Source organism: Rhinoraja longicauda, chromosome 28 (genome assembly GCF_053455715.1).
Source record: "Rhinoraja longicauda isolate Sanriku21f chromosome 28, sRhiLon1.1, whole genome shotgun sequence".
Taxonomy (NCBI): Eukaryota; Metazoa; Chordata; class Chondrichthyes; order Rajiformes; family Arhynchobatidae; genus Rhinoraja; species Rhinoraja longicauda.
In genome coordinates, this window is record NC_135980.1 from 28,154,377 (window position 1) to 28,181,085 (window position 26,709).

At 49.6% G+C, this 26,709-nt stretch overlaps 1 protein-coding gene across 5 annotated transcripts; it reads left to right on the forward strand.

Moving 5' to 3' along the window:
• Positions 1-854: 854 nt before the first annotated feature.
• LOC144607291 (cortexin-1-like) lies at positions 855-25,166 on the forward strand. Of its 5 annotated transcripts, none has more exons than XM_078424023.1 (4): positions 855-1,401; positions 2,809-2,896; positions 14,805-14,845; positions 22,997-25,166. In XM_078424023.1, exon 4 carries the CDS (start codon positions 23,102-23,104, stop codon positions 23,384-23,386), a length of 285 nt encoding a protein of 94 aa, XP_078280149.1. In that variant the 5' UTR covers positions 855-1,401; positions 2,809-2,896; positions 14,805-14,845; positions 22,997-23,101; the 3' UTR covers positions 23,387-25,166. The 5 variants fall into 5 exon arrangements, with proteins under 5 accessions (XP_078280149.1, XP_078280150.1, XP_078280153.1 ...); XM_078424024.1 differs by lacking the exon at positions 855-1,401 and adding an exon at positions 2,554-2,653; XM_078424025.1 differs by lacking the exons at positions 855-1,401; positions 2,809-2,896 and adding an exon at positions 2,680-2,764.
• Positions 25,167-26,709: the final 1,543 nt, after the last annotated feature.

Genomic DNA, 26,709 nt, shown 5'->3' on the forward strand with positions numbered 1-26,709 from the left:
TGAACAACCAGTGACTGGAGCGCCGACCTTCCCCTTCCCCTTTCCACTCGCCCTCCCCCCCTTCCCCCCCCACTCCATCCCCCTCAACCCCCTTACCCTCCCTCCCTCCCTCCCTCCCTCCCTCCCTCTCTCCCTCCCTCCCTCTCTCTGTCTTCCTCCCTCTCTCCCTCCCTCCCCCCTCCATCCCTCCTTCCTTCTCTCTTCCTCCCTCCCTCCATCCCCTCCCTCCCTCCCTCCCTCCCTCCTTCCATCCCTCCATCCCCCCTCCCCCTCCCTCCCTCCGCCCCCTCCCCCTCCCTCCCTCCCATCCCTCCCTCCCAAGGAGATAGATTTAAACTTTAAAATGTGAATAACTTAAAAACATAACACCGATTTCGATGAAGCTTCTTCCATGAGCACCAAAGGGACGACGGTGAGTAAGGTGGGCCTAACATTGTCGCGCTATCATGTACCATTTTGGCTGTAGTTCAGGAACAAACAAACAAACGAGAGTTTTAGTGTCTCGATGAATGAAAGATATGCCAAAAGTAAGGATGATCAAGGAAGGGTGGGGCCCACAATGGTCCATTGTTGGCTGTGGGGGGCGAGGTGATAATGGGTGACACAGACAGTGAAACTCAATGTGAGAGAGAGAGAGTGTGTGTGTGTGTGAGAGAGAGAGAGAGAGAGAGAGAGAGAGAGAGATTGTGTGTGCTGTGTGTGTGAGAGAGAGAGAGAGAGAGAGAGAGAGAGAGAGATTGTGTGTGTGTGTGTGAGAGAGAGAGAGAGAGAGATTGTGTGTGTGTGTGTGAGAGAGAGAGGGAGTGAGAGAGAGAGAGTGTGTGTGTGTGTGAGAGAGAGAGGGAGTGAGAGAGAGAGAGAGTGTGTGTGTGAGAGAGAGAGAGAGAGAGAGAGGTTGTGTGTGTGAGAGAGAGAGAGAGAGAGAGAGAGAGAGAGAGAGAGAGATTGTGTGAGAGAGAGAGGGAGTGAGAGAGAGAGAGAGAGGTTGTGGGTGAGAGAGAGAGACAGAGATTGTGTGTGTGTGTGTGTGAGAGAGAGAGAGAGAGAGAGAGAGTGTGTGTGTGTGAGAGAGTGTGTGTGTGAGAGAGACAGAGAGAGAGAGAGAGAGAGAGAGAGAGAGCCGGTGCCGTGGGATCAACAGTTCCCTTGAATGAAAGTCTCTGGAGAAGCTGGCCACATCGCGGGCAGTCACTGGGTTAAACTAAGCAGCGGGGGATTGTATTTGTGTTTAGTGGGAGGAGGTGTGGAGTCTGGATCTGATCGCCTGCGTTTTAAATCTCCAGACCTGGCTGGAGCTGTGTTGCTTGAGGCAGTAGCTGTGTTTGAGGTGGTGCCTTCTCTGACCATCGCTCTCCTCCCATCTCCCAGCAAACTTCGTGGCGGACCGCAGACACCATTAAGGTGAGATTTTAATTTCCAACTTGCCTTCAATGCAGATTGGTTATCTTAATTTTATTTTTGCAAACACAATTTGTTGCTCGTTACTTTCCACCTCACTGGGAGATTGCCTTTCTGCGCCCAGTTGTCATGAACACAGGCTCCAAGTGCTGGAGTAATTCAACGGGGTCAGGCAGCAGCCTCTCTGGGTGGGAGGTTGGCGTGTTGGCTGCTGCCTGTCCCACTGAGTTGCCCAGCTCTTTAGTGTCGACCCTCGGCTTAAAGCAGCATCTTCCTGCACACTGTATCCTACTGCATCCCTGTGAGCTTGGGTTAGGCTGGGAGGTGAACAGACCGGGGAGGGAGGGAGAGGGAGAGAGGGAGGGATGGAGGAGGGAGGGAGGGAGGGAGGGAGGGAGGGAGAGGGAGAGGGAGAGGGAGGGAGAGGGAGGGGGTGGGAGGGAGAGGGAGGGGGAGGGAGAGGGAGGGAGAGAGAGGGAGGGAGGGAGGGAGGGAGGGAGGGAGAGGGAGGGAGGGAGGGAGGGTGAGAGAGAGACAGAGAGTGAGGGAAAGAGGGAGGGAGAGAGGGAGGAGACAGGGAGAGGGAGGGAGGAATGGAGGGAAGGTGGGAGGGAGAGGAAGGAGGGAGAGAGAGGGAGGGAGGGATGGAGGGAAGGTGGGAGGGAGAGAGAGAGGGAGAGAGAGAGAGGGGCGGAGGGAGACAGAGAGAGGGAGAGAGGGAGGGAGACAGAGGGAGGGAGGGATGGAGGGAAGGTGGGAGGGAGGGTGGGAAGGAAGGAGAGAGAGAGGGAGGGAGAGAGGGAGGGAGAGGGAGGGAGGGAAATAGAGAGAGGGAGGGAGAGAGGGAAGGTGAGAGGGAGACAGAGAGAGTGAGGAAAAGAGGGAGGGAGAGAGGGAGGAAGACAGAGTGAGGGAGGGATTGGAGGGAAGGTGGAGGAGTGAGGGAGGGAGGGAAGGTGGGAGGGAGGGAGGGAGATAGAGAGGGAACGAGGGAGAGAGGGAGACAGAGAGGGAGGGAGGAGAGAGGGAGAGAGGGACGGAGGGAGACCGAGAAAGGGTGAGAGAGAGAGGGAAGGAGGGAGACAGAGAGAGGGAGGGAGGGAAGGAGGGAGGATGGAGAGGGAGAGAGGGGAGGAGGGTGGGTGTGAGGGAGGGGTTTCAGAGAGAGTAATCTGCCTTCCCACAGGGCAATTGTCAGGTCTTTGCTGGGATTGGTAGCTGAGCTAACCAGAGGGCTGGATGTGCTCCTGGGATGGTGAGTGGCATCTAGATGGCATCAGGGTTGGTCAGTCGGGAGCTGGAGTGGGAAGTCACTGCCGTCTGATGCCCACAATTGCTGTCTTCTCATCTCTGTCGTGTAACTCGGGTGGGTTTTTTTTAAAGCCGTATCTGATTTTTTAATCCCATTAGTTTGTCCGTGTTGCGTGTGTCACACACAGACGGGGCAAAGCTGTGCCCATCATCCTCGGTGAAGATCCAGGGGCCGTGATTAGACCAGGTGGGTTCAGGGAACAGTGACCCGTCTCTCCGTTATAAGATGATCTTCTTCCTTCACGTCGGAAAATAACTGCAGACGTCGGTACAAATGCTGGAGTAACTCAGCGGGTCGGGGCAGCATCTCTGGAGAGAAGGTATGGGCGACGTTTCGGGTCGAGACCCTTCTTCAGACTTTCCTTCCCTCCAGAGATGCTGCCTGACCCGCTCCAGGAGTTACTCGGCATTTTGTGTCTACCTTTCTTCCTTCACGTGACCTTTCCTGTTTTAAGTGTGCAAAGCTTTCATTTGGACACTCTCCTTCACGCATTTGTACCATTTTATTTTGCGAGTGGGTTTCTCTTGTGGGTGCGTGCGTTATCACGAAAGAAATGTAATCCCAATATAGTTCTGGCTGAATCTGGCAAAACAAGTGGCACCAGAATTAGTCTGAAGAAGGGTCTCGACCCGAAACGTCACCCATTCCTTCTCTCCCGAGATGCTGCCTGACCTGCTGAGTTACTCCAGCACTTTTGTGAATAAATCGATTTGTACCAGCATCTGCAGTTATTTTCTTATATATACTTATGGCACCGGAATAATGGTCATTCCTTAAATATACTTCTGTGAACAGGTTGTGTGTGGTTGTTTGCTGTGTAACTGGGAACTCTGGAAGAACACTCTACAAAATCTCAGGTGGGCTGGCTTTGCCGTTAAGAGGTGCAAATCTCTTGACTCGTCAAATGCTCCTTTTAAATCTGAAACCAAACCCTCGCTGTTAACTGCATCCATTTTCCTGTTCAATTGGATCTGTCGTTTTAACCGAATTGAGCTCTTTGAGAATAAACTGCTCGCATCTGAGAAAAAATACCAGACAACGTGACCCGACGGGCGTGGCCACAGTATAAAACGTAGACACCGGGACGTGCAAATACTGGTTTACAACAGCAAAGACTCAAATGCTGGATTAACTCCCAAAGTCAATCTCTCGGAAAGAACTGTAGATGCTGGTTTAAATCGAAGGTAGGCACAAAATGCTGGAGTAACTCAGCGGGTCAGGCAGCATCTCGGGAGAGAAGGAATGGGCGATGTTTCGGGTCCAGACCCTTCTTCAGTTTCTACAAATTTCGAAGGGACAGATGTCTTGGTTGAAAAATTGTCTTTTTGCAAACATGTTTCTCCACCCTACAATGAATGTGAAGATGGTCGACTGCTTTGACGTGTTGTTTTAACACACATTTCTGCATGGTCGGATGTTTTAGATGTGTTTAGTTTCTCGGTAAAGGGATGGAAGGACTTGTAGATTAGTGTGTTGGTGTTGGCTGTATAATAACAGAAGCCGTACACCAACAGGACTGGAGAGGTGTTTTTTTCCAGCCTTCGCCCACGCATTCGGACGCTGTCTACAGAGACGCTTGCTGGCTGAGACCTCGACCGGCACGGGTCTGAGTGTTGGATTCTGCAAATTCATGCCTTTCCCCCGGAACCACAGCTGATGCGACACCCGTCCCTACACCTCTCCCCCCCCCCCCCCCCCCCCCCCCCCCCCCCCCCCCCCCCCGGACTCCAACAACCCTTTCAGGTGAAGCAGAGGTTCACTTGCACCACCTCCAACCTCGTCTACTTTATATGCGCTGTTCCAGGTGTGGGCTCCTGTATATCGGCGAGACCGAGCACAGGCGCGACCATCGTTTCGCTCAAACACTCCGCTCAGTCTGCCTAAACCTACGTGATCTCCCAGTTGCCGGACACTTTAACTCCCCTCCCATTCCCACACTGACCTCTCTGTCCTGGGCCTCCTCCATTGCCAGAGTGAGGCCCAACGCAAATTGGAGGTACAGCACCTCATGTTTTGTTTGGGCGGTTTTACACACTCTGACATTCTCTAACTTCTCTAACTTCAAGTGACCCTTGCTTTCCCTCTCTCCCCCGTCCCTCCCCCATCCTGGTTCTCCGACTAGTTTCACTGACCTCCTGATTAGATTTTACTGATTGTGTGTCTCTTTGTCACGCTCCCCTCAGCCAACAATGATCCCATTCAACAATTTCCTGAGCCTGTTCCCCTCTGATCTCTCCATTTCACACCTTATCCATCCATATCTCTATGTCCCCCTCTCCCCTGACTCTTAGTCTGAAGAAACGTCACCCATTCCTTCTCTCCAGAGAGGCTGCATGTCCCATTGAGTTACTCCAGCATTTTAGACAATAGACAATAGACAATAGGTGCAGGAGGAGGCCATTCGGCCCTTCGAGCCAGCACCGCCATTCAATGTGATCATGGCTGATCATTCACAATCAGTACCCCGTTCCTGCCTTCTCCCCATACCCCCTGACTCCGCTATTCTTAAGAGCTCTATCTAGCTCTCTCTTGAATGCATTCAAAGAATTGGCCTCCACTGCCCTCTGAGGCAGAGAATTCCACAGATTCACAACTCTCTGACTGAAAAAGTTTTTCCTCATCTCAGTTCTAAATTTTGTGTCTATCTTTCCTGTAGATTGAAAGCTTTGTTGATCTAAGAGTTTCCAAGGATGAGAGGGGGGATCCGATAGAGACGTATAAAATTATAAAAGGACCGGACAAGCTAGATGCAGAAAAAATGTTCCCAATGTTGGGGGGGAGTCCAGAACCAGGGGCCACACAGTCTTAGAATAAAGGGGAGGCCATTTAAAACCGAGGTGAGAAAAACGTTTTCACCCAGAGAGTTGTGAATTTGTGGAATTCTCTGCCACAGAGGGCAGTGGAGGCCAAATCACTGGATGGATTTAAGAGAGAGTTAGATAGAGCTCTAGGGGCTAGTGGAATCAAGGGATATGCGGAGAAGGCAGGCACGGGTTATTGATTGTGGATGATCAGCCATGATCACTTTGAATGGCGGTGCTGGCTCGAAGGGCCGAATGGCCTCCTCCTGCACCTATATTCTGTGTCGATGTCTAATGTCTATTTGGTGTAGGTGTAACCCCAGGTTGCTTTGAGTTAGCTGATGTCTGTCGGAACAGTGGAGATTAACCAGGAAGGAAGGTGAACACCAAGCAGGTGGCCTAAGTCGTTGAGTCGTATAGTGTGGAAACAGGCCCTTCGCCCAACGTGTCCGCGCCGTCCAACATGGCCCATCTCCCGAGTCCCACCCGCCCTCACTGCAGTCAACCCAGTTCAGTTTAGATTATTGTCACATGTACCGAGTTACAGTGAAAAGCTTTAAAAAAATTATTGACAAAAGTAATTTATTTAATTACAATCACGATACAAAACAAAACCGTGGTAACACGCCCATAGTCCAAAATCACCAAATTATCTGGACACTAATTTTCAGACAACTATGTTACAATATACTAACTAACTACTAAACAACCGTGTCCCTCTCTAACACCACCCGGGTGCCTATGTAACCCTGGATAAGGGGCAGGCATCTGGCTCGGGCAGAGCCCTCGTCCGCCTGGCGCCGCGACTCGCGGACGGCCAGCTTGGCCAGGCCAAAAAAAACCCAAAAGCTTTTGTTGGGGTACGGTGGTCGGCACGGGCAAGTTGGGCCGAAGGGCCTCTTTCCAAGCCGTGCAACTCAATGACTAAGCCGCCAATACTCAAAGTAAACGTCAACAAGGAATTCAGACATGGAGGACGTTACTTTTCTTGATCAATGGCCACAGAAACGTGCTGGCGGGGAGACGTTGGATGCAAGAGCCTGCTTAGTGTTTCCCCCCTCCTTCCCAGTCCATCCCAGTGCCCTGACGGAAATCAGCTACCTGGGGTCTGAGGCTACCCTTGGCCCATAAACCTCGAAACCTTTCCTATCCATGTACCTGTCCAAATGATCTCTTAAATGTTGAAGAAGGGTCTCTACCCGAAATGTCACCCATTCCTTCTCTCCTGAGATGCTGCCTGACCCGCTGAGTTACTCCAGCATTTTATGAATAAATACCTTCGATTTGTACCAGCATCTGCAGTTATTGTCTTATAATATCTTAAATGTTATGCTCGTACCTGCCTCAACTACCTCCTCCAGCAGCTCTTTACGTAGACGCAGGATTGAGGGATAGCAGGGCACACGATGGGTGAACGGCTCTCCTGGGATTCTGATATTCTTCGCCAACGCTGCTCACCACAGGAGAGCCAGCACCTTGGGACGTTTGTGGAATCTGTGGAGTTCATTGCCACAGACGGCTGTGGAGGCCGTCAATGGATATTTACAAAGGCGGAGACTGACCGATTGATTCTTGATCAGGACGGGTGTCAGGGTTGTGGGGAGAAGGCAGGAGAATGGGGTTGAGAGGGAGAGATCGATCAGCCATGATTGAAAGGCGGAGTAGACTTGATGGGCCGAATGGCCTAATTCTGCTCCTATTACTTATGACCGTATGAACATGAACAACTTTTCATCGAATGTGTGGGGCGGCACGGTGGCGCAGCGGTAACGTTGCTGCCTTACAGCGCTTGTGGCGCCAGAGACCCGGTTCGATCCCGACCACGGGTGCTGTCTGTACGGAGTTTGTAGCCATGAGATAGATCAGCCATGAATGAATGGCGGAGTAGACTTGATGGGCCGAATGGCCTAATTCTGCTCCGATCACTTGTGACCTTATTGATACTGAATGGCGAACGATTTAGTCCCCCTTCCTTCTGCATTCTGTCGGCATCTGCAGAGTATACTCATCAAATGGAAAATGGGGAAAATAGTGCCAATGTTTTATGTTTTAACGCTGGCACGTGCCACTGCAGAGTATGAACTGCCTCTGGATTGGAGGCAGAGTCGATCCTGTCACCAGCCACCCTGTGATTTAAACATCCTGTCGATATTGAAGACCCTTGACCACCACTGTAATGAGAGGAAACAATGTTTGATCAATAATGGTTTGGTCCAGTAAAATCAATGACATAAGGAAGTAGCCTCAGAAATAGTGGATGCATTAGTGATAATTTTTCAAACTCTTTAGATTCTGGAGTAGTTCCTGAGGATTGGAGGGTAGCTAATGTAACCCCACTTTTTAAAAAGGGAGGGAGAGAGAAAACGGGGAATTATAGACCAGTTAGTCTAACATCGGTAGTGGGGAAAATGCTAGAGTCAGTTATTAAAGATGGGATAGCAGCACATTTGGAAAGTGGTGAAATCATCGGACAAAGTCAGCATGGATTTATGAAAGGCAAATCATGTCTGACGAATCTTATAGAATTTTTCGAGGATGTAACTAGTAGAGTGGATAAGGGAGAACCAGTCGACTGTATCTGGACTTTCAGAAGGCCTTTGACAAGGTCCCACATAGGAGATTGGTGTACAAACTTAAAGCACACGGTATTGGGGGTTCAGTGTTGAGGTGGATAGAGAATTGGTTGGCGGACAGGAAGCAAAGAGTACGAATAAACGGGTCCTTTTCAGAATGGCAGGCAGTGACTAGTGGGGTACCGCAAGGCTCAGTGCTGGGACCCCAGTTATTTACAATATATTATTAATAATTTGGACGAGGGAATTGAATGCAACATCTCTAAATTTGCGGATGACACGAAGCTGGGGGGCAGTGTTAGCTGTGAGGAGGATGCTAGGAGGCTGCAGAGTGACTTGGATAGATTAGGCGAGTGGGCAAATGCATGGCAGATGCAATATAATGTGGATAAATGTGAGGTTATCCACTTTGGCAGCAAGAACAGGAAAGCAGAGTATTATCTGAATGGTGGCCAATTAGGAAAAGGGGAGATGCAACGTGACCTGGGTGTCATGGTGCACCAGTCATTGAAAGCAAGCGTGCAGGTGCAGCAGGCAGTGAAGAAAGCGAATGGTATGTTAGCATTCATAGCAAGAGGATTTGAGTATAGGAGCAGGGAGATTCTGCTGCAGTTGTACAGGGCCTTGGTGAGACCGCACCTGGCGTATTGTGTACAGTTTTGGTCTCCTAATCTGAGGAAAGACATTCTAGCCTTAGAGGGAGTACAGAGAACGTTCACCAGATTAATCCCTGGGATGGCAGGACTTTCATATGAAGAAAGACTGGATAGACTAGGCTTATACTCGCTGGAATTTAGAAGACTGAGGGGGCATCTTATAGAAACATATAAAATTCTTAAGGGGTTGGAGAGGCTAGATGCAGGAAGTTTGTTCCCGATGTTGGGGAAGTCCAGAACCAGGGGTCACAGCTTAAGGATAAGGGGGAAGTCTTTTAGGACCGAGATGAGAAAACATTTCTTCACACAGAGAGTGGTGAGTCTGTGGAATTCTCTGCCACAGAAGGTAGTTGAGGCCATTTCATTGGCTATATTTAAGAGGGAGTTAGATGTGGCCCTTGTGGCTAAAGGGATCAGGGGGTATGGAGAGAAGGCAGGTACAGGTTACTGAGCTGGATGATCAGCCATGATCATATTGAATGGCGGTGCAGGCTCAAAGGGCCGAATGGCCTACTCCTGCACCTATTTTCTATGTTTCTATGTTCTATGTTTTGAAAGCCTGAATTGGCCAGCTATTGCAACAGGACAATGAGATGTCGTTTAATCTTTTCTGAGATTGTCAATTAGAAACATACCAACATAGAAAGTAAGTGCAGGAGTAGGCCATTCGGCCCTTCGAGGCAGCACCGCCATTCAACATGATCATGGCCGATCATCCAGAATCAGTACCCCGTTCCTGCTTTCTCCCCATATCCCTTGATTCCGTTAGGCCTAAGAGCTAAATCTAACTCTCTCTTGAATTGGCCTCCGCTGCCTTCTGTGGCAGGGAATTCCACAGATTCACAACTCTCTGGCTGAAAACGTTTTTCCTCATTCTAAGTTGTGTAGGAAAATAACTGCAGATGCTGGTACAAATCGAAGGTATCGCGAAATGCTGGAGGAACTCAGCGGGCCAGGCAGCATCTGTGGAGAGAAGGGATGGGTGACGTTTCGGGTCGAGACCCGTCTTCAGACTGAGGGTCCCGACCCGAAACGTCGCCCTTTCCAAATCCTTTATATCGCTGTTAGAATCAGTTGTGTGCTATCTGGGATTAGAGCATCGTTAAGCTTATTCCCCTCTCCTCGTTATTTATACCCAGGGGCTGGCTGCCTTCTCATCCGCCTCAAGGCTGGTCTGTGATCTCCAATTATGCAGTGTTTGGTGAAGGGATTGGCACTTTACCAATGCTGCCTTGCAGTTGGCACAGAAAAGTCATTAAACAGTCTAGAAGACCAATCTGACTTCCATGGAGAAGCATAACATAACCTCACTGAGGACTGAACGCCCATGTTCTAAAACCAGCTGCGTCGGAAGGAACTGCAGATGCTGGCTTAAACTGAAGATGGACGCAAAATGCTGGAGTAACTCAGCGGGACAGGCAGCATCTCTGGAGGGAAGGAATGGGCGACGTTTTGGGTGGAGACCCTTCTTCAGACTAGCCAGGGTAAAAGGAAACGAGAGATATAGTCAGTGATGTAGAGAGATACAGATCAAATGGATGAAAGATGAGGAAAAACTTTTTCAGTCAGAGAGTTGTGAATCTGTGGAATTCTCTGCCTCAGAAGGCAGTGGAGGCCAATTCTCTGAATGCATTCAAGAGAGAGCTAGATAGAGCTCTTAAGGATAGCGGAGTCAGGGGGTATGGGGAGAAGGCAGGAACGGGTTACTGATTGAGAATGATCAGCCATGATCACATTGAATGGTGGTGCTGGCTCGAAGGGCCGAATGGGCTCCTCCTGCACCCATTGTCCATTGTCTATATGCAAAAAAGTACCGATGATAAAGGAAGAAGCAGTCCAGTGTCAGCTGTTTGCTGGGTGAGAACGAGAACCTGGTGCGACTTGCGTGGGGGAGGGATGGAGAGAGAGGGAGTGCAGGGGTTACTTGAAGTTAGAAAAAATGAAAGTCAGAGCACTGGGTTGCTGCCCAATTAATTGGCCACTTTAGGTTAATAATAAGTCAACCCAGTTAACCTAGTGTGCAGGTGAAAGTCGAGGAAGCTGATGGAAACGTTTGGTGAAGTTGGTGAATTGATTAGTGCAGGTTACTGCACGGTGGCGCAGCGGTAGAGTTGCTGCCTTACAGCGAATGCAGCGCCGGAGACTCAGGTTCGATCCTGACTACGGGCGCCGTCTGTACGGAGTTTGTACGTTCTCCCCGTGACCTGCGTGGGTTTTCTCCGAGATCTTCGGTTTCCTCCCACACTCCAAAGACGTACAGGTTTGTAGGTTAATTGGCTGGGCAAATGTAAAAAAAAATGTCCCTAGTGGGTGTAGGATAGTGTTAATGTGCGGGGATCACTGGGCGGCGCAGACCCGGTGGGCTGAAGGGCCTGTTTCTGCGCTGTATCTCTAAATCTAAACAAATCTAAGAAGGCATAAGAATGGGGTTGAGTGGAAAGATATGAGTGGAAAGCCATGATTGGAGTAGGCTTGATGGGCCGAATGGCTTCATTCTGCTCCTAGAATTTATGAGTTAAGTGGGATTAGGGTAGGATTAGTGCAGGATGGAGTGCTTGATGATTGGCATAGACACGTTGGGCAAAAGGGTCTTGTTTGGTGCTGTTTTACTCTTAATACATTATAAATGGAGAGGGGAGGTACAGGACCAATGATGTTTAGATACAATGGCGTTTAAAGGGATCATCATCACAAGGCCATTAAGGGCAAATTACAAGCTAGGATTCAGTTTAGTTTAGTTTAGAGATACAGCGTGGAAACAGGCCCTTCGGCCCACCGAGTCCGCGCCGACTGGCGATCCTCGCACACTAATGCTATCCTACACACGCTACGGACAATTTACAATTTTACCATGCCAATTAATCTACAAATGTGCACGTCCTTGGAGTGTGGGAGGAAACCGGAGATCCTGGAGAAAACCCCCACTGGTCACGGGGGAAGAATGTACAAACTCCGTACGGGCAGCACCCGTAGTCAGGGTGGAACCCGGGTCTCTGGCGCTGTGAGGGAGGCTAGAATGGAAAATGTAGCATTGAGGGGAAAATCAAATCAGCAAGCTGGAATTTCATGGACGTATTCATGGATAGCGGAAGTACAGAGGGGTGCGGGCCAAACGCGGGCAGGCGGGACTGATGTGGATGGGGAATGTTGGGCGGCACGGGGAAGTTGGGCCGAAGGGCCTGTTTCAGCGCTGGCTCATTAGCAGATGTGACCCTCAAGTGATGGTCAGCATCAAGGAGCTCCAGGAAAACCGCAAAGTATGATTCCTCATTTATTCCTCATTTATTTATTTATTTATTTATTTATTTATTTATTTATTTATTTATCTATCTATCTATCTATCTATTTATTTATTTATTTATTTATTTATTTATTTATTCCTCATTTATTCCTCATTTATTTATTTATTCCTCATTTATTTATTCCTCATTTATTCCTCATTTGCTTATTAATTTGCATTCAATTTATATACAACTGAAAACCTTTCCATTGGTTAAACAAAAACCAGACTGTTTTTCATTTTAGTTGGGTTCAGTTCAGTTTATTGCCACGCGTACCGAGGTACAGTGAAAAGCTTTTGTTGCGTGCTAACCAGTCAGCGGAAAGACAATGCACGATTGCAATCGAGCCAGTTACTGTGTATAGGTACATGGTAAGGGAATAACGTTTAGTGCAAGGCAAAGCCAGCAAAGTCCGATCAAAGATAGTGAGAGTAAGAAAATAACTGCAGATGCTGGTTCAAATCGAAGGTATTTATTTCACAAAATGCTGGAGAAACTCAGCAGGTCAGGCAGCATCTCAGGAGAGAAGGAATGGGTGACGTTTCGTGTCGAGACCCTTCTTCAGTCTGAAGAAGGGTCTCGACCCGAAACGTCACCCATTCCTTCTCTCCTGAGATGCTGCCTGACCTGCTGAGTTACTCCAGCATTTTGTAAAGATAGTGAGAGGGTCACCAAAGAGGTAGATAGTAGTTCAGCACTGCTCTCTGGCTGTGGTAGGATGATTCAGTTGCCTGATAACAGCTGGGAAGAAACTGTCGCTGAATCTGGAGGTGTGCGTTTTCACACTTCTGTACCTTTTGCCCGATGGGAGAAGAGGGAGCGGCCAATTTTAAGGCTCTCAAAGTCTAATATTCTCTAGTTAGCTCAAACTGAAGCAATTAAAATAATTTTTCTTCATCGGTTTTCCCCATGCTGCTTTTCATAATAATTTATGAATTAAAAATGAGATGGTCAGAAAATAATTATTCTAGCCTCTGATATCCTTCAAAGGGCCTTTTAAAAAAAATGCTTTGACTCTCTGCACAAAAACACTGAAGAATGTTTGACTTCAAAGACATCTTCTTCTGAGGAGGAGTCCCTTGAGATTGAGGATGAGTTGCTTCCACTCGGTATTGAGGGGTGGAAGCTGTTCGACTGTGAATCCTTTCAACATGAGGTGCCTACTGTACATCAGCCACCACACATCCAAGATGGAGCCCTATCCAATCCTCCAGAGATGCTGCCTGACCCGCTGAGTTACTCCAGCACTTTGCGTTTTTTTCTAAACTGGCCTCTGCAGTTCCTTGCGTCTCAGTAAAAAGCGAAATGGAGTTAATGTTTCAAGTCTGAGACCAGGGACTGAGTCAGAACTGGGGAAGAGAGAAACATAGATAAAAACATAGAAAATAGGTGCAGGAGAAGGCCATTTGGCCATTTCGAGCCAGCACCGTCATTTCATTGTGATCATGGCTGATCATTCACAATCAGTAACCCCTGCCTGCCTTCTCCCCATATCCCTTGATTCCGCTAGCCCCTAGAGCTCTATCTAAATCTCTTTTAAATTCATCCAGTGAATTGGCCTCCACTGCCTTCTGTGGCAGAGAATTCCACAAATTCACAACTCTCTGGGTGAAAAGGTGTCTTCTCACCTCAGTTTTAAATGGCCTCCCCTTTATTCTTAGACTGTGTGGCCCCTGATTCTGGACTCCCCCAACATTGGGAACATTTTTCCTGCATCTAGCTTGTCCAGTCCTTTTATGATTTTTTTCGTCTCAATAAGATCCCCTCTCACCCTTCTAAACTCCAGTGAATACAAGCCCAGTCTTTCCAACCTTTCCTCATATGACAGTCCCACCATCCTAGGGATTAACCTCGTGAACCTACGCTGCACTTCCTCAATAGCAAGGACATTAGACGTACAGAGTCTCTTGCCCAGAGTGGGTGAATCGAGGACCTAAAGGTTTAAGGTGATGGGGAAAAGATTTCTTAGGAATCTGAGGGATAACCATTTCACACAAAGGGTGGTGGGTGTGTGGAACAAGCTGCCAGAGGAGGTAGTTGAGGCAGGAACTATCGCAGTGTTTAAGAGACAGTTAGACAGGTACATGGATAGGACAGGTTTGGAAGGATATGGGCCAAATGCAGGCAGGTGGGACTAGTGTAGCTGGGACATGTTGGCCGGTATGGGCAAGTTGGGCCGAAGGGCCTGTTTCCACGCTGTATCACTCCTTGACTCTAATTGCTCTGGCCAGCCCCCTCCCTCGCCTTCACTCACTCCTTCTACTTCTCCTCTAACTCTGACGGAAGGTCTCGAACTCGAAGCGTTAACAGTGTTGCTGCTGTTGCTTTAGTTTAGTTTAGAGATACAGCGCGAAAACAGGCCCTTTCGGCCCACTGGGTCCGCGCCGACCAGCGATCCCCGCACATTAACATCATCCTACACCCACTAGGGACAATTTGTTTACATTTACTAAGCCAATTAACCTACAAACCTGCACGTCTTTGGAGTGTGGGAGGAAACCGAAGATCTCGGAGAAAACCCACGCAGGTCACGGGGAGAACGTACAGACGGCGCCCGTAGTCGGGATCGAACCCGGGTCTCCGGCGCTGCATTCGCTGTAAGGCGGCAACTCTACCGCAGCGCCACCGTGCCGCTGAGGTGTTTCACCATTTCTCGTTCCAATTTCAGTTTTCCAACATCTGCAGTGTATTTTTATTTTCACTTCGTGTTGATGCCATGCTGAGTGGACGGATAATTATGAAAGTTTGCTGCCTGAATTTTAAATGCCTTTCTTTTTTTTTAGTTACAGATGCTCCTGCTGTGTGAATCCTGCGTTTGCATACTGTAAGTTGTTTCATACTAAAAAAGGGGTTCGTCAGTTAGTGAAGAGAGAGAGACGTGGGTCATGTTTCTGTTCATGCTTACTGCCTCATGTCTGAAGAAGGCTCTCGACCCGAAACGTCACCCGATTCCTTCTCTCCGGAGATGCTGCCTGACCCGCTGAGTTGCTCCAGCATGCTGTGGAGTTTATCTTCAGGTTAAACCAGCATCTGAAGTTGCCTTCCTATACATGTTTACTGGGACTTCCCGCTCCATCCTGCCCTCCCGCAATCAGCAGACGGACAGATTTTACCGTGTACCGCCGATAACAGTAGGGTGGAGACAAGGAACTGCAGATGCTGGTTTACCAAAAAAAAAAGACACAAAGTGCTGGAGTAACTATAAAAAAATACAAAGTGCTGGAGTAACTCAGCATCCCTGGAGAACGTGGCTAGGTGGCGTTTTGGGTCGAGACTCTTCTGCAGACTGATTGTGTGGGGGGGGGGGGGGGAGCAGAAAGCTGGAAGAGAGGAGGGGTTGGAAAAAGTACGGCAGGTAATAGGTGAACACAAGCTGGGGGGGGGAGGTGGGGGTTTGATAGGCAGATGTTGGAACAAATGCAAGAGGTAAAATAACAGAAAGTGTGAGACAAAAGGTTTGAAGAGTTGCAAATTGTGAAATCAGAGGAAAGAATATCGGTGGGGGGGGGGGGGGGGGGGGCTAGAAATAGGTGAGTCTTCATAAATTCATAAATCATAGGAGCAGATTTAGACTATTCAGCCCATTGAGTTTACTCCACCATTCAATCCTGGCTGATCTATCTTTCCCTCTTGACCCCATTCTCCTGCCTTCTCCCCATAACCTCGTACACCAGTACTGATCAAGAACCCATCGTTCTCTGCTTTACAAATGCCCAATGACTTGGCCTCCACTGCCCGTCTGTAGCAATGAATCCCACAGACTCACCACCCTCTGATTAAAATTCCTTCTCATCTCCTTTCTAAAGGTACACCCCTTTTATTCTGAGGCTGTGCCCTCTGGTCCTCGACTCTCCCACTAGTGGAAACATCCCCCGCGCGTCCACTCTATTCAGGCCTTACACTGTTCGGTAACTTTCTTTCAATGAGGTTCCCCCCCTCCCTCATCCTTCTAAACCCCAGCGAGTACAGGCCCAGTGCCGTCAAATGCCCATCATACGTCCTGTGTACGAAGGAACTGCAGATGCTGGTTTACACCGGAGATTGACACAAAAATGATGGAGTAACTAAGCGGGTCAGGCAGCATCTCTGGAGAAAGGGAATAGGTGGCGTGTCAGGTCGAGACCCTTCTTCAGACCAACAGTAGAGTCTTGTTGTGCGGACGCCTGTGTATGTGGGGCTCCAGCCTGTAGTCTGTCACACAGTTTGATTCCCGAGTCAACGTTGGCTTGGCACTGGATAATCACTCTCATCTTGACATCAGTCCCTGGCCTGTGCAGCATCACCGCACCATGGTAATGCACTTGACAGCTTGGAGCGGATCTTGGCAACGATCTGAAGGACAGGCAGTCGTCACCTTGCCTTCCCTCCAACGATGACGGCCCCTGGCTGCATCCCAGACTGCATCATCAGACCCTCTGCAGATATGGACCAAGCTCGGGCAGGTGGGACTAGCGTGGCTGGAACACGTTGGCCAGTGAGGGCAGGTTGGGCCGAGGGGCCTGTTTCCACACTGTGTCACTCTATCCCTCTAATTGCTCTGCCCACCCCCTCCCCTTACCTTACCTTCAATACGACTGCAAACTGCAAACACTGGAATTTAGAAGGATGAGAGGAGATCTTATTGAAACGTACAAGATTATTAAGGGGTTGGACACGTTAGAGGCAGGAAACATGTTCCCAATGTTGGGGGAGTCCAGAACAAGGGGCCACGGTTTAAGAATAAGGGGTAGGCCATTTAGAACTGAGATGAGGAAAAACTTTTTCAGTCAGAGAGTTGTGAATCTGTGGAATTCTCTGCCTCAGAAGGCAGTGGAGGCCAATTCTCTGAATGTATTCAAGAGAGAGCTAGATAGAGCTCTTAAGGATAGCGGAGTCAGGGGGTATGGGGAGAAGGCAGGAACGGGGTACTGATTGAGAATGATCAGCCATGATCACATTGAATGGCGGTGCTGGCTCGAAGGGCCGAATGGCCTCTTCCTGCACCTATTGTCTAACTCACTCCTTTTACCTCTTCTCTAACTCTGACAAACTTAAAGTCTCGGACTTAAAGGGCTAACAGTGTCTCTGTCTGCTGTTGCCGTAGAGGAGTTTCTACCATTTTATGTTCCAGTTTCAGTTTTCCCATTGGACCCTCGACTTCCGTTTAATTTTGCGACGTTTCCATTATTTTCCACACCTCGGATGGAATTGAAGTCGATCGTCTCACGTGCTGCCTCTTTGCCACTTGCCCCTGAGGCACGTTACTCTGAGGGAAGGCTGTTTGGATTCTGCCGAAGGGCAGCACTAATCTTTGGCCCCGCACCTCTAAACATAGAAACATAGAAACATAGAAAACAGGTGCAGGAGGAGGCCATTCGGCCCTTCGAGGCAGCACCACTGCCATTCATTGTGATCATGGCTGATCATCCACAATCAGTACCCCATACCTGCCTTCTCCCCATACCCCTTGATTCCCCGCTAGCCCCATGAGCTCTACCTAACTCTTTTAAATTCCATTCTTCGCGGCAGTAATATTTGTGAGTTTGTGTCTGAGCTGTGCGGTAGATGCTGATCTTGGCTGACTTGCCACGTCTACCTGTGGGGCTCAAGCCACAGTGACCTTGGCTCCAGATCTCACTTTACTTCAGTGCACTGAGTCATAGTGTGCAAGTGCTTCTCCACTTCACGACGCAAGCTAACTCAATGTCTGCAAATCAGCCAGTCTTAAACATCAGATAGACACACAAAGCTTCTTCAGAAGGTCTCGACCCGAAACGTCGCCCATTCCTTCTCTCCGGATGATGCTGCCTGTCCCGCTGAGTTACCTCAGCTTTTCGTGTCCATCTTCGGTTTGAACCAGCACCTGCAGTTCTTTCCTGCACAGTCTTAAACGTTAGCGGATCTTTTCCTTCATCATATCTGTTTTCTCGTTGCTTTCTAAAACGCGTGGAAACAGACCCTCGACCCAACGGTTCCACGCCAACCAGCGGTCCCTGTTACACTCACACCCCCCTATACACATTAGGGACGGTTTACAAGTTTTACCAAAGCCAATTAAACTACAAAATTATAGACAATAGACAATAGGTGCAGGAGGAGGCCATTCAGCCCTTCGAGCCAGCACCACCATTCAATGTGATCATGGCTGATCATTCTCAATCAGTACCCCGTTCCTGCCTTCTCCCCATACCCCCTGACTCCGCTATCCTTAAGAGCTCTATCTAGCTCTCTCTTGAATGCATTCAGAGAATTGGCCTCCACTGCCTTCTGAGGCAGTGAATTCCACAGATTCACAACTCTCTGACTGAAAAAGTTTTTCCTCATCTCCGTTTTAAATGGCCGACCCCTTATTCTTAAACTGTGGTCCCTGGTTCTGGACTCCCCCAACAATGGGTACATGTTTCCTGCCTCTAACGTGTCCAACCCCTTAATAATCTTATACGTTTCGATAAGATCTCCTCTCATCCTTCTAAATTCCAGTGTATACAAGCCTAGCCGCTCCAGTCTTTCAACATATGAAAGTCCCGCCATTCCGGGAATTAACCTAGTAAACCTACGCTGCACGCCCTCAATAGCAAGAATATCCTTCCTCAAATTTGGAGACCAAAACTGCACACAGTACTCCAGGTGCGATCTCACTAGGGCCCTGTACAACTGCAGAAGGGCCTCTTTGCTCCTATACTCAAATCTTGTTATGAAGGCCAGCATTCCATTGGCTTTCTTCACTGCCTGCTGTACCTGCATGCTTCCTTTCAGTGACAGATAAATTTGTTTGCTACCTTTACCTCCTCTTTAAAGAGCCTTTAGAGTTCACATATTAGAGATGCAGCGTAGAAGTAGGTCCTACGGCCTTGTGTGTCCATGGCGACCAGCGATCATCCATTGCACTGACCCATCCTGCGCACTCGGGACGGTTTACAAGTTTTACCAAAGCCAATTAACTTACAGACCTGTACGTCTTTGGAGTGCAAGAGGAAACCAGAACATCCGGGGAAAACCCACGCGGTCACGGGGAGAGCGTACAAACTCCACACAGACAGACAGCACCCGCAGTCAGGATTGAACCCGGGACTCTGACGCTGTGAGACAGCAACTCTATCGCTGCGCCACTGTGCCGCCCAAAACTAAAAGAGGGGCAGGGTTAAAAGTGATCTCCTAATTGACAATAATTAAAATAAAATATATACTTTTATGTTGCTTCCATGAGGCAACGTAGGTGACTGTTCAACTCCATGCCAACGTAATGGGAAATGTGTAAGAATCATAGATCATACAGCGTGAAAACAGGCCCTTCGGCCCAACTAGCCCAGGCCGAACAACAGTCTTTGGTGTTTAGGATCTGTGTCTTGTAAGGCGGTTTCATTAACTTCAGTGGATTGATTTTAACTGATTAACTTCAGTGGATTGATTTTAATCGAACATTTGGTTCGATTGGTAATTGAACATTTCCTTAACTTATGGTAACAAATGTGCAGTTAAAATGGTCAATGTCCATTTACGTGCCTTTAGAAAGGAGACGAGGAGGGATTTCTTTAGCCAGAGGCTGGTGACTCTGTGGAATTCTTTGCCACAGAAGGCTGTGGAGGCCAAGTCATTGGGTATTTTTAAGGTGGAGATTGATAGATTCTTGATTAGTACGGGTGTCAGGGGTTACGGGGAGAAGGCAGCAAAATGGGGTTGAGAGGGAAAGATAGACCAGTCATGATTGAATGGCGGAGTAGACTTGATGGGCTGAATGGCCTATTTCTGCTTCTATCACGTATGAACTTATGAAAATCCTTGTGTTCATTGACCAATAGGGTTGCCAACTTTCCCGTATTAGCCGGGACATCCCGCATTTTGGGTTAAATTGGTTTGTCCCGTACGGGACCGCCCTTGTCCAGAATTAGTAGGGTTGCCAACTTCCTCACTCCCAAAGGAGGGACAAAGGGTGACATCACCGCCCCCCGCGCCCCACGTGACCTCATCCCAGCCAGCGGCCACGTGCTCCCGCTCCACCAATGGCGGCCGCCATTGGTGGAGCGGGAGCACGTGGCCGCTGGCTGGGATGAGGTCACGTGGGGCGCGGGGGGGGGGGGGGGGGCGGTGAGGTCACCCTTTGTCCCTCCTTTGAGAGTGAGGAAGTCGGCAACCCTATTGATCGACATCGATTGCTGTCCAGTTTCACCCATCGGGTAATGTGATGGAAGAGACTGTCAACTGTGCTAAGAGGCAACACTCATCAATAACCAGTTTCGGCCATTTTAGGATCTGCCTAGGATCACTTTGTTCCAGAACTCATCACACCCTGGCTTCATACATTGGCAGGAGCCTAACGTGCTGGAGATGGGATTGACAATTACCTGGCCTGTAAAACACTATTGGAAAAATCTTCGACCTCAAGTCCACGTCCCTCAAAATTTGCCGTATCCATCTATCTGGAATTTAGAAGATTGAGGGGGGATCTTATAGAAACTTACAAAATTCTTAAGGGGTTGGACAGGCTAGATGCAGGAAGATTGTTCCCGTTATCGGGGAAGTCCAGAACAAGGGGTCACAGTTTAAGGATAAGGGGGAAGTCATTTAGGACCGAGATGAGAAAGTTTTATTTTTCACACAGAGAGTGGTGAATCTGTGGAATTCTCTGCCACAGAAGGTAGTTGAGGCCAGTTCATTGGCCATATTTAAGAGGGAGTTAGATGTGGCCCTTGTGGCTAAAGGGATCAGGGGGTATGGAGAGAAGGCAGGTACGGGATACTGAGTTGGATGATCAGCCATGATCATATTGAATGGCGGTGCAGGCTCGAAGGGCCGAATGGCCTACTCCTGCACCTATTTTCTATGTTTTCTATGTTTTCTATCTGTCTAATTGCTTCTTAAACGTTGCGATACCTCCACAGGCAGCTCATTCCGTACACCCACCAGCCTTTGCGTGAAAAGGCTACCCCTCAGATTCCCCACAAAACCTTTCCCCTTCACTGTAAACCTATGCCCACTGGCTCTTGATTCCCCTGCTCTGGGCAAGAGACTCTGTGCCTATTACTTAACAGAAGTTAGACAAAGTGTATCACGTTGATGAAGGTCAGCTAATTATCGGCTGGCAGGCAGTTAATGTGCTGTTTGACATAATGGTCGAGGTTCAGTGAATTACTTTCTCCAAAGATACATTAGAAGAATTGGAGACATACGTCGTGTCCTGTCACCTATATACTAAAACTCTTTTGAGGTCTCGTTTTCACACTTTACATTTCCTTACATCTGTGTCTCCCCTCTCCCCTGACTCTCAGTCTGAAGAAGGGTCTCAATAGACAATAGATAATAGACAATACGTGCAGGAGGACGCCATTCGGCCCTTCTAGCCAGCACTGCCATTCAATGTGATCATGGCTGATCATTCTCAATCAGTACCCCGTTCCTGCCTTCTCCCCATACCCCCTGACTCTGCTATCCTTAAGAGCTCTATCCAGCTCTCTCTTGAATGCATTCAGAGAATTGCCCTCCACTTCCTTCTGAGGCAGAGAATTCCACAGATTCACAACTCTCTGAGTGAAAAAGTTTTTCCTCATCTCCGTTCTAAATGGCCTAAATGACGTACGTCGTGTCCTGTCACCTATATACTAAAACTCTTTTGAGGTCTCGTTTTCACACTTTACATTTCCTTACATCTGTATCTCCCTCTCCCCTGACTCTCAGTCTGAAGAAGGGTCTCGACCCAATTCTCCACCTATGCCTTCTCTCCAGAGATGCTGCCAGTCCCACTGAGTTACTCTAGCATTTTGTGTCTATTTCCAGATAAGTACAGGTGTGGGACACTTGTTTTGAACAGGGTCAGGATTAAACGTGATGGCCATGGCTGCTTGACATCATCTGAGTTGATGCATGGAATGGATTCTAGACAGTACGACTAGGGAAATGGTTGTCAGCATTAGCATGTCTGCACCAAGGAAGGAGAATCAGACAAGAATGAGAGTTAAACATGTTGATGGAATGTGTGTCAGCCTGCTGATGAACAAACAGTGGCGTGTGCAGGAATGTAAATCCACTGGGTGAAGGAGGGGCTCTTGCATCGTCCCTAACGAGGCAATGGCACAGCGGTAGAGTTGCTGCCGTACGACGTCAGGTAGGGTTGTCAACTTTTTCACTCCCAAATAAGGGACAAAGGATCACGTCACCGTCCCGCGCCCCACGTGACCTCACCCAGCCAGTGGCCACCTGCTCCCGCTCCACCAATGGCGGCCACCCGGGCCAGGAGGCGGGTTGCTACGCAACCTCCGTTAGGCGAACACACTCGGCCCCGCTCCCCGAACACACTCCGTTAGCCTACAGTTTCTAGGACTACAGCGGCCCCCGGGCCTACAATGTCCGGGCCTACAGTGTCCGGGCCTACAGCGTCCAGGCCTACAGTGTCCGGGCCTACAGTGTCCGGGCCTACAGTGTCCGGGCCTACAGTGTCCGGGCCTACAGTGTCCGGGTCTACAGTGTCCGGGCCTACAGTGTCCGGGCCTACAGTGTCCGGGCCTACATTGTCCGGGCCTACAGTGTCCGGGCCTACAATGTCCGGGCCTACAGTGTCCGGGCCTACAGCGCCCCCCGGGCCTAATAAGGGACAAGGGCGGTCCCATATGGGATAAAACCAATTTAGCCCAATATACGGGATGTCCCGGCTAATACGGGACAGTTGGCAATCCTAGCGCCAGAGACCCGGGTTCGATCCTGACTACGAGCGCTGTCTTTTCGGAGTTTGTATGTTCTTCCTGTGACCGCGTGGGTTTTCTCCGGGTGCTTCGGCTTCCTCCCACACTCCAAACACGTGCAGTGTTTAATTGGCTTCTGTAAATTGCCCCTCGTGCGTAGGATGCGAAACTGGGATAACACAGAACAGGTGACCATTGTTTAGTGTGGACTCGGTGGGCCGAAGGGCCTGCTCCCGCCCGCACTGTGTCTCCAAACCAAAATATACTAAGCTGAAGGTGGCGGGTTCTGCAGCAATCCTGAAGGATTGTTTGTTGTTTTGCAGAGCGGGCGTTGGAGGCTGGAGGATTGGTGTGACCCTGGCAGGCTGGTGACAAGCGGACATTCAGAAGAGCCCATTGTAAAACCGCGCGCAGGGGAGGAGCGGGCGATGAACGATGCTGCTGCCGCCATGAATGACCTGTCCACGGTGGACGACGAGCTGTCGGCGTCCTGGCCCACCTACCTGGCCGGGGGCTCGGCCCACTCCGTCCCCATGGGGGCCGAGCAGAAAACCGTCTTTGTCTTTGTGATTTTCCTGCTCATTTTCCTGATCATCCTGGTGGTGCGATGTTTCCGGATATTGCTGGACCCCTACAGCAGGATGCCCGCCTCCTCCTGGTTAGACGGCAAGGATGGGCTGGAGAGGGGCCAGTTTGACTACGCCTTGGTGTGAGGTCAGCAGCGTGATGTAAACCTTGCCCACGATCAGCCACAGGCCCTGCCGCCTCTTTCTCACAATGCCACCTTCTCCTTTATAGTTTCAAGAGGCGTTCTGGCATGTAGGGTGGCTCTCTCTCTGAGCTTGCTGGCAGTGTTTAACAACACTGTGTGAGATTCAGCCAGCGAGATCTCAGCTCGTGACCTGAGGCAGAGTCTCCGCTTCCAGTTCCTACAACTGGAGCTGCCTGGTAAACTAATGAACCCCCCCCCCCACTGACTGTATGCCTCATTGTCACCTGCCCCTCAGCTACCAATGTCCGAAGAAGGGTCTCGACCCGAAACGTCACCCATTCCTTCTCTCCAGAGATGCTGCCTGACCCGCTGAGTTACTCCAGCTTTTTGTGTCCATCTTCAATGTACCATTCTACATTTCCTTGATCGTCGTTCCCCTTTAGCTTGGTTTAGTTAGGTTTAGTTTTAGAGATACAGCGCGGAAACAGGCCCTTCGGCCCACCGGGTCCGCACCGACCAGCGATCCCCACACCATAACACCACCCTACACACACCAGGGACAATTAACACTTATACCCAGCCAATTAACCTACAAACCTGTACGCCTTTGGAGTGTGGGAGGGAACCGAAGATCTCGGAGAAAACCCACGCAGGTCACAGGGAGAACGTACAAACTCCGTACAGACGGCGCCCGCAGTCGGGATCGAACCCTTGGTTCTCCGGCCCTGCAGGCGCTGTAAGGCAGCAACTCTACCGCTGCGCCACCGCGCAGCCCGTATCATGTCGCCCCTTTGATCTGCGTTTTCACACCTTACCCTTCCATATCTCTAGTCTCCCTCTCCCCTGACTCTCAGTCTGAAGAAGGGTCTGGACCCGAAACGTCACCCATTCCTTCTCCAAAGATGCTGCCTGGCCCGCTGAGTTACTCCGGCATCTTGTGTCTGAATAGAAGCAGCTGTTTTATTTCAGGGGCAGAGCCACAATATCGCGGACACGAGCAAACTACAGCCAGGTTCTTTAAACACATGGGTGGCCTAAAAGGTTTACACAGCTGCTGAGTTATTGAAATGTGTATTACATGAGCTGTAATACCTTGTTTACTTAGCTGTGGGATACATTTAGGGTTGCCAACTTTCTCACTCCCAAATAAGGGACAAAAGGTGACGTCACCGCCCGCGCCCCATGTGACCTCACCCAGCCAGCGGTCACGTGCTCCCGCTCCACCAATGGCGGCCGCCCGGGCTGGGGGCAGGGAGGCGGGTTGCTACACAACCTCCGTTAGGCGAACACACTCGGCCCCGCTCCCCGAACACACTCCGTTAGCCTACAGTGTCCGGGCCTACTGCGGCCTCCGGGCCTACGGTGTCCGGGCCTACAGCGGACCCCTGGGCCGACAGCGCCCCTCCCCGGGCCTAATACGGGACAAGGGCGGTCCCGTACGGGACAAACCAATTTAGCCCAAAATACGGGATGTCCTGGCTAATACGGGACAGTTGGCAACCCTAGATACATTGCTTTTTCTTAACGTGCCACAAAAACTTACCAGAGCCATCTGAGAATTTCCAAGCAGAAGGACGGAGTTTCCAAGTTAATCAGTTTTCCTGGGGGGAGAAGAAACTTAATTGGTGACATTTCTAGCCACAAATGCTGGAATTAGAAATGGGCCTAATATACATACGACTAATCGTGATTAATTACGCCCTCATGATTAGGGTTGCCAACTTCCTCACTCCCAAATATGGGACAAAGGGTGACCTCACCGCCCCGCGCGCCCACGGGACCTCAGCCAGCCAGCCAGCGGCCACGTGCTCCCGCTCCACCAATGGCGGCGGCCGCCATTGGTGGAGCGGGAGCACGTGGCCGATGGCTGGGTGAGGTCACGTGGGCACGCGGGGCGGTGACAGGACAAGGGTGGTCCCGTACGGGGCAAACTAATTTAGCCCAAAATACGGGATGTCCCGGCGAATACGGGACAGTTGGCAACCCTAGTCATCTCCTTGTGTAGAATGGAATACATCACAATGGAGCACAGAGGTCACTCATTAAAACAAACCCTGCAAGACCTGCGGAGAGCTACCGTGTGCACACAACCTCTTTTTGAAGCTATCTTGCGTGCCATCTGATATATTTATCTAGATCCTGGCCTTTGGAGAAGATAAATTCCCGGAATGGCGGGACTGTCATATGTTGAAAGACTGGAGCGGCTAGGCTTGTATACACTGGAATTTAGAAGGATGAGAGGGGATCTTATCGAAACGTATAAGATTATTAAGGGGTTGGACACGTTAGGGGCAGGAAACGTGTTCCCAATGTTGGGGGAGTCCAGAACCAGGGGCCACAGTTTAAGAATAAGGGGTAGGCCATTTAGAACGGAGATGAGGAAAAACTTTTTCAGTCAGAGAGTTGTAAATCTGTGGAATTCTCTGCCTCAGAAGGCAGTGGAGGCCAATTCTCTGAATGCATTCAAGAGAGAGCTAGATAGAGCTCTTAAGGATAGCAGAGTCAGGGGGTATGGGGAGAAGGCAGGAACGGGGTACTGATTGAGAATGATCAGCCATGATAACATTGAATGGTGGTGCTGGCTCGAAGGGCCGATTGGCCTTTTCCTGCACCTATTGTCTATTGTCTATTGTCTATAAATTAAAATAAATTAAAAAAATAAACTAGTCCCATCCCCGGGATCTATCAGAAGGAGGACCAAAGTAAATCGCTTTAGTCCCGAGGGTAGTTAATCTGTGGAACTCACACTGCCACAGAGGGCTGTGGAGGTCAAGTCAGTGGATATTTTTAAGGCGGATATAGACAAGTTCTTGATTAGAACGGGTGTCAAGGGTTATGGGGAGAAGGCAGGAAAATGGGGATTAGGAGGCAGGGATCAGCCATGATTGAATGGCGGAGTAGACCCGATGGGCCGAATGGCCTAATTCTGCTCCTATAACCTGTTAACTTGTGAGCACCGGGGGCTAAATGTGGGTTGCCTTGGAGAGATTTGAAGGGGATGTTTAACCAAACAAAACGAGCACCCAGTGGCTGTAAAATGTATTTCTTGGTGCGTGCTATATTTTGCACGCTGCATTAGTCGGGTGTTAATTGGTCCCAAAATGGTCTCCGGTGTGTGGGTGATGTAAGGCACAACAGATGGGCCCAATTATCTCAAAAGGCAGCAGATAAATAAGGTTCTTGTCTGTTGGTTGAAATTAAATCTCAAGGTAAGTGGATAATTGGAACCCACGCCCTTCACTGGCCCAGTCTTGTCAGAAGAATAATTCAGGCCTATTCCGTCTAGGGTTGACAACTGGCCTGTATTAGCCGGGACATCCCGTG